The 25,856-nt window shown below is 44.6% G+C and overlaps 1 protein-coding gene across 1 annotated transcript in view; it reads left to right on the top strand.

Moving 5' to 3' along the window:
- Nucleotides 1–25,856, top strand: part of FBXW10B (F-box and WD repeat domain containing 10B) — a 42,648-nt gene continuing 16,792 nt past the window's right edge. The window contains exons 1-10 of the mRNA XM_008010444.3: nt 1–929; nt 4,422–4,586; nt 5,587–5,787; nt 5,886–6,013; nt 6,792–6,914; nt 11,911–12,020; nt 14,183–14,383; nt 20,030–20,151; nt 22,090–22,238; nt 23,858–24,000. Coding sequence (XP_008008635.3) covers nt 425–929; nt 4,422–4,586; nt 5,587–5,787; nt 5,886–6,013; nt 6,792–6,914; nt 11,911–12,020; nt 14,183–14,383; nt 20,030–20,151; nt 22,090–22,238; nt 23,858–24,000 — 1,847 coding nt within the window. The 5' untranslated portion in view covers nt 1–424. The remainder of the gene's footprint in view (nt 930–4,421; nt 4,587–5,586; nt 5,788–5,885; nt 6,014–6,791; nt 6,915–11,910; nt 12,021–14,182; nt 14,384–20,029; nt 20,152–22,089; nt 22,239–23,857; nt 24,001–25,856) is intronic.

Here is a 25,856-nt window from a genome sequence, read left to right as displayed (position 1 = left end):
GCATCTTATTTTATATTCATGAATATTCAGAAGCCATATATAACAGTAATTAAAGCACAATACCAGTAATAGTCCACATATTACTTAAATTTGGCTAACAGTATTCTTGTTGTTCTAGAAATGAGATGACCAGCTCTTTCAGAATATACAACAACTGCCTCCACATAAAGCAGTACCAGGTTTAGGAGATTTACGGTAAAGCCATGTTTCCAAGGAGGTCTGTACAAAAAGCCAGACTTCTACCGGCAGTTTCTGAGAGAGATACGCTTTCCATCCATGGCAGCCATTTACTTTTGCTCTGGGAGACGTTTGTAATTGAAAAGGCACAACTGGGGTATTTATTCATTTCTCCTGTTCCTCTAGTGTTCGGTGGTGTTGCCGCTGCAAGTGGGCAGGGCTAAAATGAGCTGGTTATCTCAGGATCATGGAAAACCTGGAATCAACGCTCAAGAATGCCCCCTATTTTCATTGTGAGAAGGGAACCGATTCCATCCCTCTATGCCAGAAGTGTGAGACGTGTGTCTTAGCCTGGAAGATCTTCTCTACCAAAGAGTGGTTCTGCAGGATCAATGACATATCACAGAGGAGGTTTCTAGTTAGCATTCTGAAGCAGTTAAATAGCTTGTATTTGTTACACTATTTCCAAAATATCCTTCAGACCACACAGGGAAAGGATTTCATCTATAGCAGGTCCCGGATCGACCTCAGCAAGAAAGAGGGGAAAGTTGCGAAGTCCTTCTTGAACCAAATGTTGGATAAAACAGTAGAACAGAAGATGAAGGAGATCTTGTACTGGTTTGGGAACAGCACCCACTGGACCAAGGCGAATTATACTCTCTTACTGCTGCAGATGTGCAACCCCAAATTACTGCTCACTGCTGCCAATGTGATCAGAGTCCTGATTCTGAGAGAGCAGAACAGTATCTCAGGTAAACAAGGCCACAGGCAAAGACCAGAGGGCCCCCAAAAACCGGAAGGCAAGACTTCAGAAATCTATAGGGAACTGCAGTTGTAGACAACATAGGTAGACAGAGATTGCACAGAATGCAGCATAGGTTTTTTTGAACTGACACCTTGTCCTGACACCCGATCCTGTTTACCAAAGGAGAAATGACTGAATGTAACTTCCTTCTTGAAAATGATCAATGCAGGAGGAAGTACACAACTTTTAACTGACAAACATTTATCATGGATTTCTGCATCTCATAGGCCCAGAAATGGCTGGCCCCTGCCTCTGACCCCTTAATGCTGGTGTCATTCCTGCTTTAGGGATTGGACTGGGCTTGAAAGGATTGTAAAGGGGAAGCGATTGTTTTGCTTTTCAGCTACCCTGCACAGAAACCAGACCAAGAAGTCAAAACTTACGGCTTTTTTTTTTTTTTTCCATTCACTCTACCATGCTCCTTGCTTATCCATGAAATCAAACCTTAAAGTAGAGTTTCTCCAAGGCTGGAGATAGCTTAAGGGCCAAATAAGTCTAGGGTGGTAGTTCTCCAGCTGTAGCTTGTATCAGGATCTCCAGCAGGACCTGTTAAAACAAGCTCCTCCCCCAGAACATCGGACTCAGCAGGTCTGAGGTGGGCCTAGGATTCTGTATTTCTTTTCTTTTTTTTTTTTTTTTTGAGATAGAATCTCGCTCTGTCACCCAGACTGGAGTGCCGTGGTGAAATCTTGGCTTACTGCAACTTCCACCTGCCAGGTTCAAGCAATTCTCCTCCCTCAGCCTCCCAAGCAGCTGGGACTACAGGTGCGTGCCACCATGCCTGGCTGATTTTTTGGTATTTTTTAGTAGAGATGGGGTTTCACCATGCTGGCCAGGCTGGTCTCGAACTCCTGACCTTGTGATCCACCTGTTTCAGTCTCCCAAAGTACTGGGATTATAGGCGTGAGCCACTGCACCCAATCAGGGATTCTGTATTTCTATCAAGTTTCCAGCTAGTGCTGATGTTGCTGGTCTGGAGATCTCTCTTTGAGAATCACAGGCCTAGGGTGTTAGAGAATCCTGGAAGTGTTTGGCCAGCTAGTTCAGGGAAGCAGAAGAAACAATAAGGGTGGTGTCTGTTTTGCTTTGCTATAAAGGAATGCCTGAGGCTGAGTAATGTATAAGGAAATTTATAAGTAATTTATAAGGAAATGAGTTTTATTTGGCTTGCAGTTCTGCAGACTGTACCAGAAGCATGGGCATCTCTTTCTGGTGAGGGCTTCAGGAAGCTTCCACTCATGGTGGAATGTAAGGGAAATCAACGTATAATGTGGCAAGAGAAGAAGCAAGAGAGGGGGAGGGGTGTCAATTTATTTTAAACAGCCGGCTCTTTCTTGAACTATATTAATAGAGCGAGAACTCACTCATTACTGTGGGAAGGACACCAAGCCATTCATGAGGGATCTGCCCCAAACCCAAAAACCTCCCATCAGGTCTCACTTCCAATATTGGGGGTCACATTTCAACATGAGATTTGGAGGGGACGAATATCCAAACTGTATCAGAAGGCAAGAGAATTGAGCTTTGGAGGGGTCCGGGGGTGGAAGGGTCCAGTGTGGGGAAGCTCAGATTTAAGCAAGGGTGGGAGAAAGCTGGGAGGGTTGGTCACATGGAGGTGTTTTGGAGTTTTAGCTCTTGAAGGTGTGTAATTCCTGTCACCAATGAGACCTGAGAGGTGGTCATATTTGTAGACTAGTGGAATCCAAAAGAATTTCAAAGCTGGATGGCGTAGGACGCAGTTAGATCACAATGTATGTCACTTGATTTATTTGGCGTGTCAGGGGTATAAAAGAATGATAATATAGAATGAAGACACAGTGAATCCCAGGGTGTCAAAAACAGTGACTTAGATTGGAGATCAACTGACTGGTTGATCCTTAATATTACATAAGCAGACCAAAGTCCAGGGCATCTGAATGACTTCGCTTAGGTCACCCACCATGTGGGCTGAAAACCAGGATCCCCTCCTGAGCCTCTTCCACTCTGCAGTGCTGCCAGCAGCGGAAGGCCTGGCTTGTACGCACAGATGCAATGCTCTGCGGTGCTCTTCCAAAAGTTTCATCACGCACCATAGAAATGGGCTATTTACATTGGAGTTGTGTAAGTTCTATTACAGGTTGTGGCAACCTTCTTTTTTGTTTTTGTTTTTGTTTGTTTTTTTGAGATGTAGTCTCACTCTGTCGCCCAGGCTGGCCTGATCTTGGCTCACTGCTGCAAGCTCCACCGCCCGGGTTCACGCCATTCTCCTGCCTCAGCCTCCCGAGTAGCTGGGACTACAGGCGCCCGCCACCATGCCCGGCTAATTTTTTTTTGTATTTTTAGTAGAGACGGGGTTTCACCGCGTTAGCCAGGATGGTCTCAATCGCCTGACCTTGTGATCCACCCACCTCAGCCTCCCAACATGCTGGGATTACAAGCATGAGCCACCGCGCCTGGCCAACAACCTTCTCTTTTCTTAGAGCAGATTCTCTCTTTAAAAATTAAATGTTCTGGCTGGGCATGGTGGCTTACGCTTGCAATCCCAGCACTGTGGGAGGCCAAGATGGGCGGATCACCTGAGGTCAGGAGTTCGAGACCAGCCTGGCCAACATGGCAAAACCCCATCTCTACTAAAAATGCAAAAAATAGCCAGTTGTCATGCGCTTGTAATCCCAGCTACTTGGGAGGCTGAGGCAGGAGAATCACTTGAACCCGGGAGGTGGAGGTTACAGTGATCCAAGACCATGCCATTGCACTCCACCCTGGGCAATAAGAGCAAAACTCCGTCTCAAAAAACAAAAACAAACCAAAAAAAGGTTAAATGTTCTAATTTGACTCGAGGGTGGTTATTTCTATCATGGAAGAAAATTCATCTTGAGCTTCCAAAGAACATTCCCTGTTGCAATTCCGGACCTCGACTCTCTCTCTCCTTGTGTAAACAGCTCAAGATATTTTACATTAGAAGTACGCTGAAACACTAACAGGAAGCTTTCTGAGATTTTTGCATAGAAGTTTGGAGGCCCCAAATAAAAACAGACATAACTGCTCTGGTCCGTTCTGTACGTCTTTAAAAGAAGGAAGAATCACGCCTGTAATCCTAGCACTTTGGGAGGCCAAGGCGGGCGGATCACGAGGTCAGGAGATCAAGACCATCCTGGCTAACACGGTGAAACTCGTCTCTACTAAAAATACAAAAAATTAGCCAGGCGTGGTGGTGGGCACCTGTAGTCCCAGCTACTCGGGAGGCTGAGGCAGGAGAATGGCGTGAACCCAGGAGGTGGAGCTTGAAGTGAGCTGCAGTCGTGCCACTGCATTCCAGCCTGGGTGACAGAGTGAGACTCTGTCTCAAAAAAAAAAAAAAAAAAAAGAAGGAAGAAAAAATAAAAAAGTTTCTCTCCACCTCATTTTCCTCAACACACCTGCTTCAAGAGCAACCTTGTCTTGGTCTTTTGTTTTTCAGGGCTCAATGAAGACATCACAGATGGGTGTTTTTCCCCCAAGAAAGATGACAGCTCCAAGTCTGTGACCTCACAAGTCTATTGGACAGCCAAAACTCAGCACACATCCCTTCCTTTGTCCAAAGCCCCAGAAAATGAACACTTACTTGGGGCAGCTTCTAACCCTGGTAAGTCAACTTTCAACAAGAAAACCAATATGAAACCAATGTGAGATTGGGAAGACCCTGTGGAACTGGAGGGGCTGGCAGGGTGATAGCATCTGGGGATGGCAGATTTGAGGAACTCAGATTCATTTAGCATCTACAATGTGCTGGGCTCTTTGACATTTACTTCCCCATCTAATTATCACAGCTGGTAAGGGGAGGAGCAAGGATTGAAATTGATCAGGATGGCCCCCAAACCCATATTTTCACCTCTCCACTGCAGTGTCCACAAGACACATCTGAAAATAGAAATCAGAAAGGAGACTATCAATGGTTTCCTTTGGAGTCTTTCTCTGCTCCGGGCCACAATCCATCATCTAGTCCCTGGGCTCTGGCATGGTGGCCGGCTCTAGAATTAAACCCACCAATGGCTATTTTTGCAGTATTGGATTCAATCTTGAGGAGGGAATAAAATTAGTGGGGAATTTGGTTCCCCACCTCAAGGCACTCCTAAGTTGGGTTTTGAAGCAAGACATATACATGAAATATCATAGGAAACACAATATCGTAGGAAATACAAGGCATAGATTCTAACACACTTATATGGAAAATTTCAAATTTCAAAAGTATATAGAACAGTATGATAACCACCCACCCACATAGCACTGGCTTCAACAATTATCAACATTTTACCAATTTTATTCCATTCATTGCCCCCCCCTTTCTTAAATTGTTTAAAATTTTTTCTTGTGGGAGTATTTTTAAGAAAATTCCAGGCACAATGTCATTTCAGACTCTGATACTCTAGGCTTCTCCTTGGGCTGAAAAAGTTGAAAAGTACATGTATATTTGAGTCAAAAGGTTCTATTCTCATGTGGCAGAAGAGATGACAAAAATCTAGTGGCCTAAGGGTAGACTCTGAGGAGGTTTATTTTGTGGGAGAGCTTTTGGTGAGGACTTGTTCTTGGCCTGGAGTTTCTACAGAGCCAACTCAACCACATACCTTTCTCTGGCTTCACTCTAGAGGAACCATGGAGGAATTCACTCCAGTGTATTTCCGAAATGAATAGGCTGTTTTCTGAAAAAGGAGGCATAACCAAGCCAGGGTACGATCCCTGCAATCTATTGGTTGACCTGGATGACATCAGAGACCTGTCTTCTGGGTTCAGCAAATACCGAGACTTCATCCGTTACCTGCCCATCCACCTCTCCAAGTACATTCTAAGTATGCTGGGGTATTTGAGGGAATTTCCCAGACACCTCCCATCTTGGCCCAGTTCTGGGGTTTCTGGGTCCATCTTTTTTTTTTTTTTTTTTTTCCAGGAATGCTGGATAGACACACCCTGAACAAGTGTGCCTCTGTGAGCCAGCACTGGGCTGCCATGGCTCAACAGGTCAAGACGGACTTGTCAGCGCACGGCTTCATTCAGAACCAGATTATCTTCATGCAGGTACTTCCTGCAAGTCTGAAAGGGGAATGTCTGAGACCAGCTTCATTTTTGTGTTGAGGCTGATCTGACTGTGGACGTTTTGTAAACCCTTAGCTGGCCTCCTGCTCTACATTTGTGGCCTTTTAGGCTTCATAGGTCTTTTCTTTTTGGTCCAAACTCCTGTTGACGACTGAGTACTCTCTCGTGGTCAGTGCATCTCACAAGGACCATAAGGATAGAGACCACTCAGGAGCAGAGAGGCAGAGCCTTTCCAACACCTCACAAAGCAGAGAACCCCCAGTCCCCAGGGAGTTATATCACAGCTTACGCAGCAAGAAAGCCATTAATGTGTTTCTGCATCAGCCTCATATGGAACACAGATGTTTATGAGGCCGCAAAGTATTTTTTTTAAGTTAAAACGCAATTTTCCCCAATGGTAATCTTCTCCAGCATTTTTACTTCTCCGTTTCTTGCCAGAAGTCTCACCCTAAACCATGGATTTTGGTAACTTGAATTTTTTTCCCAGCAGAGAGGACAGAGGATGAGAAGCAGCAGCTATGGTGAGGCTGGCGACAGTCTGACCATCTTTGCTGGTCCCCCTGTGGCATTTGGTCTTTATTTTTCTCCTCCATTCGATCTGCACACACTGCCAGAGGAACTAGCCAGAACTGGGCCCGCCTGCCACAGCCAGGGCTTACGCATCCTTCAGATTTTGCCAAGAACTAGTTTTTCCCTTCTTCTTGCAGAGTCGGAGCCAAGAGTAGCCATTTTCTGTTTTTATTTTTTTGTCTTTTTCCAGGGGTCCTACACAAGAGGAATTGATCCTAATTATGCCAATAAGGTTTCTATCCCAGTTCCTAAAATGGTAGATGATGGGAAGCGTATGCGTGTGAAACATCCGAAGTGGAAGCTGAGGACGAAGGTGGGTTCCAACGGCATCTGGGGCAAGTAACTGTGAACGTCTCATTCTAATTGGCCATTGAAGGTTGAAGTCCAGACTCAGCCCTGGAGTGAGGACAGAGGATCATGGCAGGTAACACTCCTTAAGGAAGACCAGAGTTCTGTGTTGCTACTGACTTGCAAGATACTTCCTCTTCTTTTTTTTTTTTTCTTGAGACAGAGTTTCACTCTGTTGTGCAGGCTGGAGTGCAGTGGCGTGATCTCGACTCACTGCAAGCTCCGCCTCCTGGGTTTGCGCCATTCTCCTGCTTCAGCCTCCCATGTAGCTGGGACTACAGGTGCCCATCACCACACGTGGCTAATTTTTTGGTATTTTTAGTAGAGACGGGGTTTCACCGTGTTAACCAGGATGGTCTCGATCTCCTGACCTCGTGATCAACCCGCCTCGGCCTCCCAAAGTGCTAGGATTACAGGTGTGAGCCACCGTGCCCAGCCGACACTTCCTCTTCTTAAGCCTTGCTTTACTCATCTGTTGGATGGGTGGATTGATCTGGTTGTCCTCTCAGGGTTCTTCCTTACTTCAAAGCCCATGGCCGTGTTCTGTGTCCATGGCACCAGGTCATTCGGTGGCAGGTTCAGAGGCCAGGAGCAGCTCCATGAGCTCATGCCTCTGGAGGCTCCAGCATCTGCTGCTCAGGAATTCGAGGAGGACCCGAGGGGAGGGCCAGGGCTGGTTCCAGAATGCCTGGGGCCTAGATGAATTCGGCTCCCTTATCTCTCACTTCCAGGTTCATTCTGGCTCTAGGATGGAAGGAGAGAGTTAATTAAATGTAGCCCTCTCCACTAGTTCGTAGGCAACAATGAAGAGTGAACGGAAGACTCTTCGAGCTCTTTGCTTTGCCTATCAAGGCATGGTTGATATTCCTAAAACCATTAGATTTCTGCCCCCTCCTCACTGCTTAAAGTCCATTTTGAAGTCTATTCAGTTGGCCCCAAAAGGATAGTTAATAAGGGATGGTTTGACTGCCGCTTCCCAGAAGGAAGCTATGTTAAATTAGAATTTGAGACACAGAAGCATCCAGAGAGAGCATCTAGTTCATATGACCTGGAGGGGCCAGGCACGTGACACAAAGGAGGAGGCGGGTGGTGTGGGCAGTAGCAGACGGTGTGGCTGTCATGGGCTGGACAGTTCACCTGCATCTGAAGGGCCAGCTGCTGCTAATTATTGTCTTGAGAGATTGTCTTGAGGCCCCTGACCTGTTAGACCATCTAAGCCTTAGAAGATAGAAATCTGACATATTATGTGAAATCTCTTGCTTTTATTAAATGCTGGCAACCAGTCAAAAGCAGTTTTAAAAACTACATGTGCCAAAGAAAACACATTTCTGGGCCGGGTGCCGTGGCTCACGCTTGTAATCCCAGCACTTTGGGAGGCCGAGGTGGGCGGATCACAAGGTCAAGAGTTTGAGACCAGCCTGGCCAACATAGTGAAACCCCGTCTCTACTAAAAATTACAAAACATTAGCTGGGCATGGTGGCAGGTGCCTGTAGTCCCAGCTACTTGGGAGACTGAGGCAGGAGAATGGCGTGAACACGGGAGGCGGAGCTTGCAGTGAGCTGAGATCGCGCCACTGCACTCCAGCCTGGACGACAGAGCGAGACTCTGTCTCAAAAAAAAAAGGAAAACACATTTCTGGATTTCATTTGACCTGCAGTTATTCATTTCTGAGCTGGTCCCTTCACCCATTTTGTAGATAAAGAAACTGAGGTGCAGAGAAGTCAAGCTCTCCCAGCCAGCTGAGTCAAAGAGGCATTAATTTGAACATGGACCTGCTTTTGTTTTCAAGTCTGTCGCTCTTTTATGTATAATACAAACAACACCCTTCTTCCTTGGGTGATGCAGTCAGTAATGGCCCAACAGAAGGACTACCCAGCCAGTGTTTGACATTCTAGGAATGTATTGACAGAATTGAAGCACTGTCATCTCGGACGAACACCGTCACTTTAAGTTCCAGGTTCCTTTCTAGTCTCATGCGTTTCAAGGAAATCACTTCTCTTCTAACTACAAGCAGCCAGAAAGAGCAGACAGTAAAACACAGATAAGACATCTCGGGCACAGAGGGAGGTGGGGGGAAAGTCTCTTGGGTAACTGCCGGACTTCACCCTCATACAATGGGCCCCAGTAAAACAGTGGGCCATAATAAGCACATTCCTTTCCCTTCAAATGCACTAAGATAGGGAAGCTAAATCAGACTCGGGGGGGTATGTCTGCAGCTGCAGAAAGATGTATGGGGACAGACACACAACTCTCCCTCCCAGATAAGCACAACAAAGAGACACAAAAGCAGTCCGAACATCTGATAAACTCTCCCACCCTGAATCCTTAAAAACTCTTAGTCTCTAAGACAGTGTGGCTTCTGACCTAACTCGCTCAGAATTCCCTCCCAGATTTGAAATAAACCTGTTGACTGTCAAGCCACCCTTCGTGTTTCTCTCCTCTTTCTTTAATTCTCACATGTATAGTTTAAGAAAAGGGGCCAGGCGCAGTGACTCATGACGGTAATCCCAGCACTTTGGGAGGCTGAGGCAGGCCGATCACCTGAGGTCAGGAGTTCCAGACCAGCCTGGCCAACATGATGAAACCCTGTCTCTACTAAAAATATAGAAAATTAGCCAGGCATGGTGGTGCATGCCTGTAATCCCAGCCACTTGGGAGGCTGAGACAGGAGAATCACTTGTACTCAGGAGACGGAGGTTGCAGTGAACTGAGATTGTGCCACTGTACCCCAGCCTGGGCAAGACAGTGAGACTCCATCTCAAAAAAAAAAAAAATCAGAAAAAAAAAAAAACAGAGAGAGAGAGAGAGAGAAAAGGGAGAGAAGCAGGTGAAGCAGCATGGAGAACACATTAATAGCAAGACTAAGCAGTTATAGAGTCTTCTAGGAAAAGTGGAGGTGAGTGCTTCTCAGGGTGGTGAGTAATAGCATGAGTGTAAACTGTGTGCCAGGCACAATGCTTGTAGCTCTGCATGCAGCATTTACTTGACTTTACCATAGATCGAGGAGATGTCGTTGTTCCCAGATTATGGATGTGGAAATGAAGGATATGCTGTGAGAGAGTGCCCAAGGTCTCATAGCTGGGCACTGGCAGAGCTGGAATTTAAACTCAGGTCTTTTCCCTCCCAATGACTCCACCATGTGGCTTCTTGGGCTCACAAAATTTAGGAGATGAGCAAAGGCCAATGAATTCCCCCTGGGTTGGGAGAATCCAGGGCAGCATCATTTAATTCAGGCTGGGATATGGAAAGCTCCCTGGACCCTGGAGGGGAGGCAGGTTGGCAGATTCTTCCGGGCAGAAACTTCTTGGTGGACATTGCTACATGGTTAAAGATTAAGGAGAGGGAGCAGAGGAAAGAGGGCATCTGAGGAAGAGTCTAAAGGCATGGAGCAGAAGGCTAAGGTTTGGAAGGAGACTTCAGAGATGTCCCCAAGAGGACTCTCAGGTGCAAACATGATGCTGTGTTCTTCTTTGCCTTCAAGATAAATACATTCTGCTTTTTCTTTCCTGCTAGTCTAATGGGACTGTAATTTCTGGATATTTGAGGATAGAATATGGCAGGGAATATAAATGGAACTGAGAATGTAGTTCAGTCATCTATGCCAGAATTTAGCATGTCTGGAATGCCATACCTGCTCAGAAGGTGTGTGATAGAGGAAGAAAGGAGGGAGGAAGAATGAAGGCAGGCAGGAAGGAAATAAAAGAAAGACTGGGAAGCAAACAAAAGCGCCCCTGTCAAGACTTGATAAAATTGATTTCCTTTCCCTGAGTCCCAGATACCTTATCTGTAAAATAATGAGAACATTTTGTGGGGCAAGTAATCTACCTTGTAAGGCAGCTGCAAGGACAAATGAAGGTTGCAGATGTATGAAAACTTTGAAATGCAAATGCAGGTGGGGCGTGGTGGCTCAAGCCTGTAATCCTAGCACTTTGGGAGGCTGAGGCAGGCAGACCACCTGAGGTCAGGAGTTCAAGACCAGCCTGGCAAACATGGTGAAAACCCGTCTCTACTAAAAATACAAAAACTAGCCAGGCGTGATGGCGCATGCCTGTAATCCCCCCTCCTTAGCAGGTTGAGGCAGGAGAATTGCTTGGACCCGGGAGGCAGACGTTGCAGTGAGCCAAGATCGCGCCATTGCACTCCAGCCTGGGTGAGAAAAACAAAACTTTCTTTAAAAAAAAAAAATGCGGCCAGGTGTGGTGGCTCACGCCTGTAATCCCAGCACTTTGGGAGGCCGAGGCGGGCAGATCACAAGGTCAAGAGATCGAGACCATCCTGGCCAACATGGTGAAACCCTGTCTCTACTAAAAATACAAAAATTAGCTGGGCATGGTAGCGCATGCTTGTAGTCCCAGCTATTCTGGAGGCTCAGGCAGGAGAATTGCTTGAATCCAGGAGGTGGAGGTTGCAGTGAGCTGAGATCGCACCACTGCATTCCAGCCTGGCGACATAGCGAGACTCCGTCTAAAAAAAAAAACAAAAAAAAGCACATGCATAGCATGTATAGCAGTAATTTCACATGTGGCTTAAAATCCCCTGAGTGTGCTTTGTACTATCAGGTAGATGTAATATACACATGACATTCCGACTTCTGTGAAATGGTCAGTCAAAGGGCACCTGTGACTTTATGTTGTGAGGATACCCTTTGTGAGCTCATTTTTGAAAAAGTTGTGTTATTGGTGACATTTGGAATTCAGCCTGGAAAGTTCATGGAATCAGGGGACATGGAAAATCAAAGAGGGTGAAACAAAAATTAAGAACCTTGACCCAACACTTTCTAACTCACGGTTTCCTTTGGTGCTTGCTCACCAGCTGCTCCCTTCTCTGCAGAGAAGCAGCCTCAGCCTTCAGAGGAAGAATCCGTGAGCCCTGTGCCCTTGCCAGGGAGACCCTAGGGGCTCTGGGACTGTGGGTATTTGAAGTTACCACTGAGATTTAACTTCAAATATTACCTTGTTAGAATGAGTACAACCTGTGGACTGCATACCAGAACCAGGAAACGCAGCAGGTCCTAATGGAGGAGAGAAATATTTTCTGTGGAACCTACAATGTTCGCATTCTCTCTGACACGTAGGTACTGGGTTCAGAATCTGGGTCTCTAGGGACGCTTGAGTTATCCATACTGACACTTGGGATTTCCCTGACCTTTGTGTACATGGAAAGGCAAGCTCTCCTCACCTCAAGCTCCAGCCCTAAACTTGCACGTGATCCCATGAAGACAATAGCTGCTTCATTTTGCACCATTCTTGGCAGTGGGTAAAGGACATTTTCCCTTTATAAATTTTGGGTATGCTGACCAACAACCTTTTGCACAAGTCACACATAAAATCTTTATTTTTTGAAATCTCTTTATTTTGTTATATTAATTTTAGAAATAATATACAGTTATTGGAAAAAGTCTTCTAAATGCCAGAAAATGTATAGGGAAAGGCAAAGTTTTCCTGTAGTCTATCACCTAGCAATAACCACCATTAATATTGATGTCTACCCTTCTAGAATTCTTTTCTTTGCATACTTAGCAATATTTTAAGTAGCGGTGGTGTTATATTACACATATTTCTGTAACCCAGCTTAGCAAAGTACTATAGATATCTTCCCATGGTAAACATGACAGTCGTATTTATAATTGCATACTCTGACATCATTTCAATATGCCCAGAGAAGAAGGTTCTTTAATAATCAACTTTCTGCCATATTTAGGCCTAGGACTTCACTTTATATTCACAAGGTTTTGCAAAGTCCACCTCTACTTTATTTTTGGCCATGAATCTTATTAACAAATTGCATCTTGACAATAGAACAGTCAGTATGAGGAAGACAGAGAAGATAAGATAGGGGAAAGGCAAAGTCAAGTTTTTATGGATAGTGTGGTGATAACTGTTCTTTAGAAGAGATGGTGACTCGTTGAACTCTAGGTATGAATAAGGGCAAAAATATCAAGAATTGCTCCTTATAATATATGTGTGTACATATACATATATACACACACATATACACATATGTACATGTATGTCTATTAAAAAGTATATATACACACACATACACGTATGTACATGTATATGTATAAAAAAAGTATATATACACACACACACATATATATTTTAAAGAACAGTTATCACCATACTATCTGTATTTCTTTTTCCAGAGTGAACCTCATTCTGTCGTCCAGGCTGGCGTGCAGTGGTGCAATCTTGGTTCATTTTAACCTCCACCTCCTGGGCTCAAGCGATTCTCCTGCCTTAGTCTCCCAAGTAGCTGGGACTATAGGCACATGCCACCACACCTGGCTAATTTCTGAATTTTTTTGTAGAGATGGGATTTCGTTCTCTGGTTAGGTTGGCCTCAAAGCTCCTCGTATACATCCCTGTTTGTTGGAATGATCCCTCTCTACTCTGCAGTCCTAGTGTCATTAATAATAGTGTCCCCAGTTTGGGTGTGGTGGATCATGCCTGTAATCCCAGAACTTTGGGAGGCTGAAGTAGGAGAATTGCTTGAGGCCAAGAGTTGGAGTTTACAGGGAGTTATTATTGCGCCCCTGTACTCCAGCCTGGGTGACAGAGCAAGACCTTGTCTCTAAAAATAAATAAATAGTGTCCTCTTTCACAATAAAAATCTCTCAGTTTGGACAATACATTATTTGGTCATCCTGTTCATACTTTACCTATTTGCTAATAATCCTGTGATTGAAACATTAATTCAACTCACCTAGTTTTATGGGACAATAAGCTCATTATAAGTAAGGTCCTTATCTGATAATTCTTTATATTTCCTGTGGTATCTGCTAGCACAGGACTTTGAACCTAACGTATACTCACTGGATATTGATTAAGGGAAAAAAGAAAAGAAAAGAAATATAATGTGCAGAGGACTTCCCAACTGTGTTCCTCTGATGTTTTCCAAGAAAAAAGGTTTCCATGATCAGTTAAATTTGGGCAATGCCACATACTCCATTCTCTCTCTTGGGGATTTAGCATACATTTACAGAATTTTTTAAAAAATTGCCTTTTGTCTTTAGTTTTAAAATTTGACGGAAATGGATTTTTGTCATGTATGAGAGTGGGGATCCCTCAAGGCCTGTTAATTCTCGACCTTGCCTTCTGCTGCCTCCCTTGTTGAAAGGCCCTGATTTTTTCTTTACACCACTGCTGTAGGCGAAAGTCAGGGGGCTAAGTCAGTCCCAGGAAGGACACAGACTCTTCTTTCATGGATAATCCTTTTCCCCTGGCACTCAGGTGGGATCAAAAAAGAGTCATCCACTATTCCGGGGGAGATCTGATAGCTGTGTCATCTAATCGAAAGATCCATCTTCTGGACATCATACAAGGAAAAGTGATACCTGTTGAATTCCGAGGCCATGCTGGGAGTGTCCGGGCCCTCTTCCTATGTGAGGAGGAAAATTTTCTCCTAAGCGGGAGCTATGACCTAAGTATCAGGTGAGGAGTCCAAAGGCATCATGATCCCCATCCCACCTAAGGCCTAGAGGCAGCTCATGGAAGAAGTGGGCATGCTTCTTTCTTTTTATATTTAACAGTTATCCTAGAAGATACTGACTTCTAGAATAGCTTCAGCTTATTATTTTGGCAAGGAAAAAGTCAGGAATGTATATAATGCTTAAAATTTGAATGAGATAGATTTATAACAGTTATCAGATATATTTTCTAATTGATGAGTACAAGTCAGAAAAATTTTCTTTATTAGCATTCTTAGATGAAGAAATAATTTACCTTTGTTCTTACAGATTCTTTCAGGGAACATGGCTTTTTATGGGTATGAGACAGACTATAGAGGCAAAATAGTGTTTTAAAAATGCATATGTATGTATATTTTTATATAGTATAACAAACACTCATGCATCCATTACTCAGGCCAAGAAATAAGATATCACCATTTCCTAATCCTCTCACTATGCCTTTTTCTTCTTGCTTCTTCCTGCCAACCAGAGGTAATGTTATCCTAATTTTATACTAATTATTCCCTTGCATTTCTTTATCATTTTTGCTTCCTTCTTATATATCTCCAAAAGTATTAATTACTTTTGCCTGTTTTTGAACTCAACATAAAAGGAATCATATTTTTAAAATTTGTTGGTACTTCATTCTTACACGGAACTATATTTTTGAGATTCACCTATATGATGTAGGTGGCAGTAATTAACTTATTTCACTGAGATACAGTATTACATTTGATGATTGTATCATAACTCATGTGTTTGTTTTTCTGTTGGTGGACATTTGCATTCTTTCTAGTTTTTTGTTTGTTTGTTTGTTTTTTGAGACGGAATCTCGCCCTGGTCGCCCAGGCTGGAGTGCAGTGGCACGATCTAGGCTCACTGCAAGCTCCGCCTCCCGGGTTCACGCCATTCTCCTGCCTCAGCCTCCCAAGTAGCTGGGACTACAGGCACCTGCCACCACGCACGGCTAATTTTTTTTGTATTTTTTAGTAGAGACGGGGTTTCACCGTGTTAGCCAGGATGGTCTCGATCTCCTGACCTCGTGATCCACCTGCCTCGGCCTCTCAAAGTGCTGGGATTACAGGCGTGAGCCACCATGCCCGGCTCTTGTTTCTAGTTTTTCATTATTTCAAAGAATGCTGCCAGAGACGGGTCTTGGATGTGTCCCCTGATGCCCATGTGCACGAGGGTTTTAAAGGTATATTCTTAGCATGGGAATTTCTAGGAAGGAGTACTAAACTGCTTTCCAATGTGGTTGTATTAATTTACATTCCCATTGGCAGCATATGAGAATATCTCTTCTTATGTATTCTCACAAACACTTAATATTGTCAATCTAACAGTTTTGTCAATCTGATGGATATTAAATAAAACCCACTGTGTTTTATTGGGGTTTAAATTTTAACTTTTCTGATTATTAATGAAGTTGAGCACCTTTTCATATGTGTATTAGGGTCTCCAGAGAAACAGAACCAATAGAATGTGTATATACATAAGAGATTTATTATAAAGTATTGACTTGTGTGATAAATGCGGCTGGCAAGTCCAAAATCTGGGGACTAGAGACCCAGGAGAGCCAACAGTGCAGATGAAGCCCAAAGGCTGTCTGCCAGAGAATTCCCTCTCACCAGGACTATCTATTAACTTTGTTCACAGTATCTACATGAATTTTGTTGAGCAAAAATTCTCAACATGGGCCGGGCGCGATAGCTCACGCCTGTAATCCCAGCACTTTGGGAGGCCCAGGCGGGCGGATCATCTGAGGTCGGGAGTTTGAGACCAGCTTGACCAACATGGAGAAACCCCATCTCTACTAAAAATACAAAATTAGCCGGGCATGGTGGCACATGTCTGTAATCCCAGCTACTCAGGAAGGCTGAGGCAGGAGAATTGCTTGAACCTGGGAGGTGCCACTGCACTCCAACTTGGGCAACAAGAGCGAAACTCGGTCTCAAAAAAAAAAAAAAAAAAAATCAATATGAATGTAATAAAACATCAATTTATCAGGGTTTTTTCCCCTTCATTTTTGTGATTCTTCCCTCTTCCAGGTCACAGAGATATTTTCTAATATTTTCTTCTACCAACATTATGGTTTTATCTTTTGCATTCAGTTTTTTAATCTATTTGCAATTCAACCTTATATGTGGCGTTAGGTAGGGTTTCCATTTCATTTATTTGTATTTAAATAAAGTCAGCAGTCTCTCCCCTACAGCAACTACTATATAACCTGCCACTTCCTCCACTGATTTGTGGTGCTACCTTTATCACACGGAAATTTCCCGTATGTGCATGAGAATGTCCCTGAGCTCTCTGATCTAGTCCATTGTCTGTTTTTCTGTTTTTAATCAAAATCCCCCTTCTTGAAAATTGTTTGTTTTATTTTTAGGTATGCATTTAGAGAATGTTTTAAAATGTGATGGGGAGGGAAATTCTACTTTTCACTTTTCTTTCTTTTTTTTTTTTTTTTGAGACGGAGTCTAGCTCTGTTGCCCAGGCTGGAGTGCAGTGACGCCATCTCGGCTCACTGCAAGCTCCGCCTCCTGGGTTAACGCCATTCTCCTGCCTCAGCCTCCCGAGTAGCTGCGACTACAGGCACCCACCACCACGCCCGGCTGATTTCTTGTATTTTTAGTAGAGACAGGGTTTCACTGTGCTAGCCAGGATGGGCTCAATCTCCTGACCTCGTGATTCGCCTGCCTTGGCCTCCCAGAGTGCTGGGATTACAGGCGTGAGCCACTGCGCCCGGTCTCACTTTTCTTTTTTATGTAACAGCTATAGTATATAAGTTTTGAGTTTTTGGAGTAAGTTGATCAACTTTCAATAAAACCTAACTAGACTTTTTATTGGGATTGCATTGAATTTATAGATTAGTTTGGTAAACACACTCTATTAAACAATCTGTGTTCTTTCTTAGAGCCTTAAAGTTTTTTTCATAAAAGTCATGTGTATTTTTACTTAATGCCTGTAAACGTTATAATTTTGTTACTGCTGTGAATGGTATCTTAATTTTGCTTATGTTTTCAAATTAGTTATTGCTGGCATAGAGAAATGCAATTGATTTTTGTTAATTGATCTTGTGTCTGGCATCCTTGCCAAACTCTCTTATTAGTTCTAAAAGCATGTATGTTTAATAATTGGTTTTTCTATGTAAACAATCTTATCAACTGCAAATTACTATATATATATTTTGTTGTTGTTGTTGTTGTTGTTGTTTTTTAAGATAAAGTCTCACTCTGTTACCAGACTGGAGTGCTGTGGCATGATCTCGGCTCACTGCAACCTCCGACTCCCTGATTCAAACAATTCTCCTGCCTCAGCCTCCCGAGTAGCTGGGACTACAGGCACATGCCACCATGCTTGGCTAATTTTTTTTTTTTTTGTATTTTAGTAGAGACAGGGTTTCACTATGTTGGCCAGGATGGTCTCAATCTCCTGACCTCGTGATCTGCCCACCTCAGCCTACCAAAGTGCTGGAATTACAGGCATGAGCCACTGCGCCTGGTCAACACTATATTATCTTCTTTTCTAATGCCTATACTACCTTTTGTTTTTCTTTCCTTCTAACTTTGCCTAGGCTTTCCAGTGCTGCGGCAGGCAGTAGCAGTGAGAGTGGGCATCTTCATCTTGTTCCCCTTCTGGAAGGGAATACATCTACAATTTCTCCACTGAGCATAATATTTACTGTTATGACTTTGGCTTATATCTTTTACTAAATCCAGAAAGTTCCTTCTATTCCTATTTTTCTAAAAGTATTTATCAAATACCTTTTCTTGCATAAATTTAGAAAACCAACCTGAAGACATAAACCACCATACTGCTAGAAACAGAAATTCAAAACATGCTTTCTTTCAGAGCACTGTGCCATCATTCAATGCACTGTGGCTGCATTGGAGGCTCTGAGAAACTGGTAAGGCATTGGTAAGGCTGCAAGATCCTTGGGAATATTAGAAGAAAAAACTTAACATAGTCAAAAAACTCCAAAGACATATTAATCGTTTTTATATGCAAAACCTCACAATAACTCTATGAAGTAAGTGCAATTTTTTTTTTTTTTTTTTTTTTTTTTTTTTTTTTTTGAGACGGAGTGTCGCTCTGTCACCCAGGCTGGAGTGCGGTGCCGTGATCTTGACTTATTGCAAGCTCCACCTCCCGGGTTCACGCCATTCTTCTGCCTCAGCCTACCGAGTAGCTGGGACTACAGGCACCCACCACCACGCCTGGCTATCTTTTGTATTTTCAGTAGAGATGGGGTTTCACCGTGTTAGCCAGGATGGTCTCGATCTCCTAACCTCGTGATCCACCTGCCTCGGCCTCCCAAAGTGCTGAGATTACAGGCGTGAGCCACCGTGCCCGGCTTTATTTTTAATTTAATTTTTATTATTATTATCTTTTTAGACGGAGGCTCGCTCTGTTGCCCAGGCTGGAGAGCAGTGGCGCTATCTCGGCTCACTGCAAGCTCCACCTCCCGGGTTCACGCCATTCTCCTGGGTGGGACTACAGGTGCCGCCACCACGCCAGGCTAATGTTTTGTACTTTTAGTAGAGACGGGGTTTCTCCATGTTAGCCAGGATGGTCTCAATCTCCTGACCTCGTGATCTGCTCGCCTTGGCCTCTCAAAGTGCTGGGATTACAGGCGTGAGCCCCCCCGCGTGGCCATTAGTACAATTATTGTCCTCAGTTTACAGATGAAGAAACTGAGGTACGTGGTGGTTCAGTAACTTGCCCAGGATCACACAGCTGGGAAGTGGTGGCCCTGGGAATGGACTTCAGGAAGCCTGCTCCAGAACCATTATCTCAGCATTCTGCTTTGTCCTGTCTCAAAAGCAGCCTAGCTGAAGCGGAAGTGCAGTTGAGAGACCTTGGGCACGTGTTCTTAACAAAAAACAGGATAATTCATCTTTGCTCCCATCTGTCTCTTAGATATGCTCTATATGTACATAAATATTTTGGATCTAAGTGACTGGTAAAGGATTCTGTTGCTCTTGTTTGAAGATCTGCTGTACCACTGAATCAGTGCCGTGGATTATAAGGCTGGTGGTCATTCGGGACGCTTCTACCTGAAAACCACCTGACATTGATCAAGCATTTTGTACAAGTTAGTCACTATTCCAGTGTTACCTCCACTGGTGCAGGGTTTCTCAACCTTGGCGCTATTGCCATCTGGGGCTGGGAAATTTGTTACTGTGGGGCCTGCCCTGTGCGATGTAGAATGTTTAGCAGCATCTCTGGATTCCACACACTAGATATCAGTGTCTCTTCCTTCCCTGCTTGTGACCACCAAAAGTATCTCCAGCTATTTCCAAATGGCCCCTGGGGGTAGAAGTTACCCAGGGTTGACAATCACTGTATTAGTCCATTTAATTCTTCACAAAAACCCTATGATGTAACTACTCATTATTATTTCCATTTTATCAGTGAAGAAAGGAAACTTACACAGAAATTAACTTCCTCAAAGTTACACCAAATAGGTGCTGCAGCTGGGATTCAAATCCAGGCCCCTGACTCTTAAGCTGAACCATGAGGCTCTGCTGCCTCCCAACTACCTACTTATCTACAGGGATTCTACGCAGTATGATCCTCTGAGCCCTCAGGAGCTCTCACAAACATTCTTTTGGCCTGATTCCTGCAGATACTGGGATCTGAAAAGTGGGGCTTGCACACGAATCTTCAGTGGTCACCAGGGGACTATCACTTGCATAGATTTGTGTAAGAACAGGCTCGTGTCGGGAGGAAAAGATTGCCAGGTAAAAGGTGAGAAAGAAGTGCCTTAAATTTTCTAAGAAGTTTCCTGCAACTTATGGGTTACCAAAATGCTTTGTTTTGTTCATTCCTATAGGCCGGTAGTCATTTATTCCCTCCCTTCCTTCCTTCCTTCCTTCCTTCCGTCCTTCCCTCCCTCCCTCCTTCCTTCCATCCATCCATCCATCCATCCATCCATCAATCCATCCATTCAACAACTATCTGTAGAATACCTACAACAAGCTACACACTGAGCTAGGTGCTGAGGAGAAAAAAAAAGGAATAGGATACGGCCCTTTAGATACAACTTTTTATTTCTTCAAAGGGCTCATAGTCTCCTAATGGAAGCAGATACATAAATATATAGTGGGGAATATAATAAATCCATGAACAACAACAGCTGCCATTTACTGAGTACTAATTTTGTGACAGATGCTTAACATACATTATTTAATCTTCACGAGAGCCCCATTGGTAATTTTATAAATGGGCCAAGATATATACATAAAATATAAGCGAAGGAAAGCATACTTACATAGTTAGGGCTAACCTAGCATAAATGGTTAAGCACATGGCTTCTGGATCCAGACTCCCTAGGTTCAAATCCCGGCTTTGCCACTTACCACCTACATGACTTGAGCAGGCAACCTAACTTCTCTATGCCTCAGTTTCCTCATCTGTGTAGTGGGGAATAATAATAGTACTTTTCTTGTGAAGATGAGCTCATGCATGTCACACACCTTGAGTGGTCGCCGGCTTACTGTTAGCGCCACATAACACCTTGAGTGGTCGCCGGCTTACTGTTAGCGCCACGTAAGTATCAACTCTGGTTGTTGTTATATTTTGTCTCAGGCCACTTGTCCTGTTGCCTGAGGAAGAAGGTGCTTTTGGGAAGCACCTTTGAAGGAGACTTTAATGTTTTCATTCCTGAATTCATAGAGTTCACTTTTAACTTCTTCTTTTTTTTTTTTTTTTTTTTGAGATGGAGTCTCGTTCTGTGGCCAGGCTGGAGTGCAGTGGCACGATCTCGGCTTACTGCAACCTCCACCTCCCAGGTTCAAGCGATTCTCCTGCCTCAGCCTCCTGAGTAGCTGGGACTACAGGCACGTGCCACCACACCCAGCTAATTTTTGTTTTTTTAGTAGAGACAGGGTTTCACCATGTTGGCTAGGCTGGTCTCGATTTCCTGACCTTGTGATCCACCCATCTCGGCCTCCCAAAGTGCTGGGATTACAGGTGTGAGTCACTGGGCCTGGCATCAACTTCTTCTTTTTAGGAAACCCTGTTCTGCCACCCACCCACCCACCCACTCTCATCCCCACTACAAGATGCCAGGCAGTTGCTGTAACACAGTCTGTGTTGAAGCAGCAGTAAACCCACCCCCAGCCGCGACCATTTCTCCATAAAATCCAAAAGTCAGATTCAGAAGTATTTAAAAATGTAAGTGAGGGTAGATGACCTTCTTTTATCTTGGGGATAGAAGGTGTGGGTCAGGAAGACAGCATCTGGGAAGAATGACAACACTACATGTATGCCGTGATTTTCTATTTCTTTCTTTTTTTTTTTTTAATTTTACCTGCTCCTACTCAAGCTGTATGCCATGATTTTTATGAAATCTACTTGATAGCAAGCATGTTTCAGGCTTGATGAATCAGCTGATTGGAGACGAGCTGTCTAGCACTTGGGCCTCAAGGCTAAGTTCTAGGGCCATAGCCAACAGGTGGCTCCCCCAACCACCTGTATTCAGGGCACATCTGTGCTGTGGGTACATGAGCTGTTGGTGAGCCTGTCCTGTGGAGGTGCTAGGCCAGGGGAAGTCCTTCTAGAGTCTGACTTGATGGGCTCGATGAGTCTTTTGCTTCTGTGATGGGGAGCAGAACTCCACTGTCAACTTTCCTCTTCCTCCTTTTTCCCCACTCCCATCTCTTCCTCTCTCTCCCTCCTGTTCAGTATGGGATGTAGACACAGGGAAGTGCCTGAAGACGTTTAGACACAAAGACCCCATCTTGGCCACCAGGATCAATGATACCTACATTGTGAGCAGCTGTGAGCGAGGGGTGGTGAAAGTGTGGCACATTGTCATGGCCCAGTTGGTAAAGGTGAGTGGGCAGTGGGCTGCCTTGGGGGAAAGGGCACTGGGGAGGAGATGGGTGGGTCCCTGGGCCCCCCCTACCTAGCTCCTCAGGTCATCCTAGAGCAACTGAGTATGGCCATCAAGAAGGACAGTCCTGAAGCTCTAAAGGGGAGGGCCCCCAAATGGGGCATTCAGAGTCCGTGGAGGGTAGGGGCTCCACTGCCCACATCATGACCCATGGTATCATGGGGTTGGTGGAGGAAGGCTGCATTCTGACTCAGCATGAGTTATGGGCTCAGGGCCTTCTAACAGCAGTGGAAGTGAAGTACCTTTTTCTCCTCAAGAGTATTGCACGCAGTGGCTCACACCTGTAATCCCATCATTTTGGGAGGCCGAGGCGGGCGGCTCATGAGGTCAGGAGTTCGAGACCAGCCTGACCAACAGAGTGAAACCCCATCTCTACTAAAAAAAAAAATACAAAAAATTAGCCAGGCATGGTGGTGGGCGCCTGTAACCTCAGCTACTTGGGAGGTTGAAGCAGGAAAATCGTTTGAACCCAGGAGGCGGAGGTTGCAGTGAGCTGAGATCATGCATCTCCAAAAAAAAAAAAAAAAAGTGTTGTATTCTGGCATGGGGTGAAGGGATGAACAAAGCATTTTTTTCCTAAGAAGAAAATACTGGGGGATGAACAGAGAATGTTTTTTCCTCCTTGCTCTCTAATGAAGAGAGAACATGGATGGTCTTGAAAGTGATTGGTTGGTCATGAAACATATTCTTGCTGGATCTGAACCCCTGGCCTTAGCGGGTGGTGGATATATATGATTTGCAGCAGGAACACAGGATCACAGTGAAAAGTGGCTGGCTTGGCCTGTGGAATTTTCCCACCAATCCTGTCACTATGGCCAATCCAGCCGTTTCAGGCACAGGGATGGCCCATGTGCACTCTGGGTTCTGGCAAGGAGCTGGGATGGCACACGTTGCCTTCGTCCTTCTGACAGCAAAGGACAGTGATTTCTGGCCCTTTCTGGTGCTCCAAGAAGGTAGTGTCTGCCCCAGACACAGACCCACCAGGAACATGGCCCCTCCCTGATCCCATTTCTCTGTAACCAGAGAGAGAGCTCTACATGGAATGGACTCCATTGGCCTTCTTTTTTTCTTTTCTTTTTCTTTTTCTTTTCTTTTCTTTTTTTTTTTTTGGAGACAGAGTCTTGCTCTGTCACCAGGCTGGAGCACAGTGGCGAAATCTTGGCTCACTGCAACCTCCACCTCGCTGGTTCAAGTGATTCTCCTGCCTCAGCCTCCCAAGTAGCTGGGATTACAGGTGTGCGCCACCATGCCCAGCTAATTTTTATATTTTTAGTAGAGACGGGGTTTCACCATGTTGGCCAGGATGGTCTTGAACTCCTGACCTCATGATCCGCCCACCTCGGCCTCCCAAAGTGCTGGGATTACAGGCATAAGTCACCACACCCGGCCTCCATTGGCCTTCTTACAGCAAAAGCAAGGTTAGCTCAGGTACCTACCAAGTGAATGGCAATCACAGATTGATGGGGGGTGGCTTTGGCATTCATCTGAAGAAGCCTCAGCTTTGGTTCTTGGAGGAGTCACAGTCTGAGTTGAAGACAGTGGTATCTTTTCTTGCAGACTCTCAATGGCCACGAGGGAGCCGTGAAGTGCCTGTTCTTCGACCAGTGGCATCTCCTCTCAGGAAGCACTGATGGCCTGGTCATGGCCTGGAGCATGGTGGGGAAGTATGAGCGCTGCCTGATGGCCTTCAAGCATCCCAAGTAGGTGCCTGTGAAGCCTGGAGCGGTGAACCTGGTGTCCTTCTCTTCCCCGTCATAGCCTAGAGTGCAATCATTGGTAGATCTTCTGCTCCCTGTGGACATCGTGTTCTCTGCACCTCACCCTCTCTGCTTCCTTCCTCTTCCACCTGGGACCCATTTTTCCCCACCATCTTCTCTGTTTGGCTATTAACCTCTTCCACTCTTCCTTGTTTCTCTTGCGAAGTAATTATAGAGCTGAGGGTTTTGAGAAGTTATTGAATTCTTTTTTTTTTTTTTTGAGATGGAGTCTCACTCTGTCACCAGGCTGGAGTGCACTGGCACAATCTCGGCTCACTGTAAGCTCCACCTCCCCGGTTCATGCTGTTCTCCTGTCTCAGCCTCCCGAGCAGCTGGAACTACAGACACTCACCACCGCGCCCGGTTAATGTTTTGTATTTTTAGTAGAGACGGGGTTTCACCATGTTAGCCAGGATGGTCTTGATCTCCTGACCTCGTGATCCGCCCGCTTTGGCCTTACAAAGTGCTGGGATTACAGGCGTGAGCCACCACGCCCAGCCTGAAATTTTATATTTATGACCCTCATGATAAATTCATACCTGAAATTTTATATTTATGACCCTCATGATAAATTCATACCTGATAGCTGTCAGACATATGAATACTGGCAGAACCATCCCAAATAATGCCAATTCTAATAAACTTAAAATTCTAGGAATTGGTCTTTATCCCAGGATGCTTGTGCTCACAAAAGCTTAAAAATGATCCAAAGACTTTAAAAGAGCTGAGAGCTTAAAAAGAGGCACTTATAACTACAAGTCTACAGGCTGGATCCTATTCCAGGGTAGCAAATGGATTTCGTTTTACATGCCAATTCAAATTTAGTGGTGGTGGCTGCTTGGAATCAAGTAATAAGCATTCTGAGGTCACATCCGTGCTTGTTTGGAAAGAGTATTGTGGTCAATTCTGCCATGGTCATCAGTTTTATATGCTACTCTATGCTACTCTTATACTACATGAATATAGCTTCTTTCCCTGAATGCATTATAAAAATTTCCGGGAAACTAAATGCTACCTTAATTGATTAAAAGAATAAGTGGGCTTTTGGCCGGGCATGGTGGCTCACACCTGTAATCCCAGCACTTCGGGAGGCCAAGGCGGCCAGATCATGAGGTCAGGACATCCTGGCTAACACCGTGAAACCCTGTCTCTACTAAAAATAAAAAACATTAGCCGGGAGTGGTGGCGGGCGCCTGTAGTCTCAGCTACTCGGGAGGCTGAGGTAGGAGAATGGCATGAACCCTGGAGGTGGAGCTTGCAGTGAACCGAGATGGCGCCACTGCACTCCAGCCTGGGTGACAGAGTGAGACTCCGTCTCAAAAAAATAAAAAAAAAAAAAATAAGTGGGCTTTCTAGGGGATCCATCAGGGGAAACTTATTTTTAGTAAATTGATCTTTTTTTCTGGCCTACAGTGACTTACCTTACCCTTAGATATTAAGAGTCAAAATGAACCATGATTGCTTCCTGATTGCAGAGTTTTGTGCGAAGCCCTCTTAGTCCCCACCACAAGACTATAACTCCACCCAGCCAGCTTAGTAAACCTTCTGGATTATCAAGCCTTGATCTCCGGGAGGAAGTCAAGCTTTATGAAATCACCTGAAAATGTCAACTATATGTTTTAAAAGCTTCTAAGCAGGATTCAGTAGGATTAGTTAGTGAGCGGAAAATAATTTGTTCCCAGCAAGCCCAGCAATTTCGTCACGGTTCCAACATACCATTAGCCTCTCCCTCCACCTCTGCTATGAGACCTTCTCGGACAATTCCCACTCCTATTGAATGACAGTCCCTAATATACCAT

This window comes from Chlorocebus sabaeus, chromosome 16, assembly GCF_047675955.1.
Source record: "Chlorocebus sabaeus isolate Y175 chromosome 16, mChlSab1.0.hap1, whole genome shotgun sequence".
Lineage (NCBI taxonomy): Eukaryota > Metazoa > Chordata > Mammalia > Primates > Cercopithecidae > Chlorocebus > Chlorocebus sabaeus.
The sequence above is the reverse complement of the archived record's forward strand: the minus strand, read 5'-3'. Positions and strand labels throughout refer to the sequence as shown.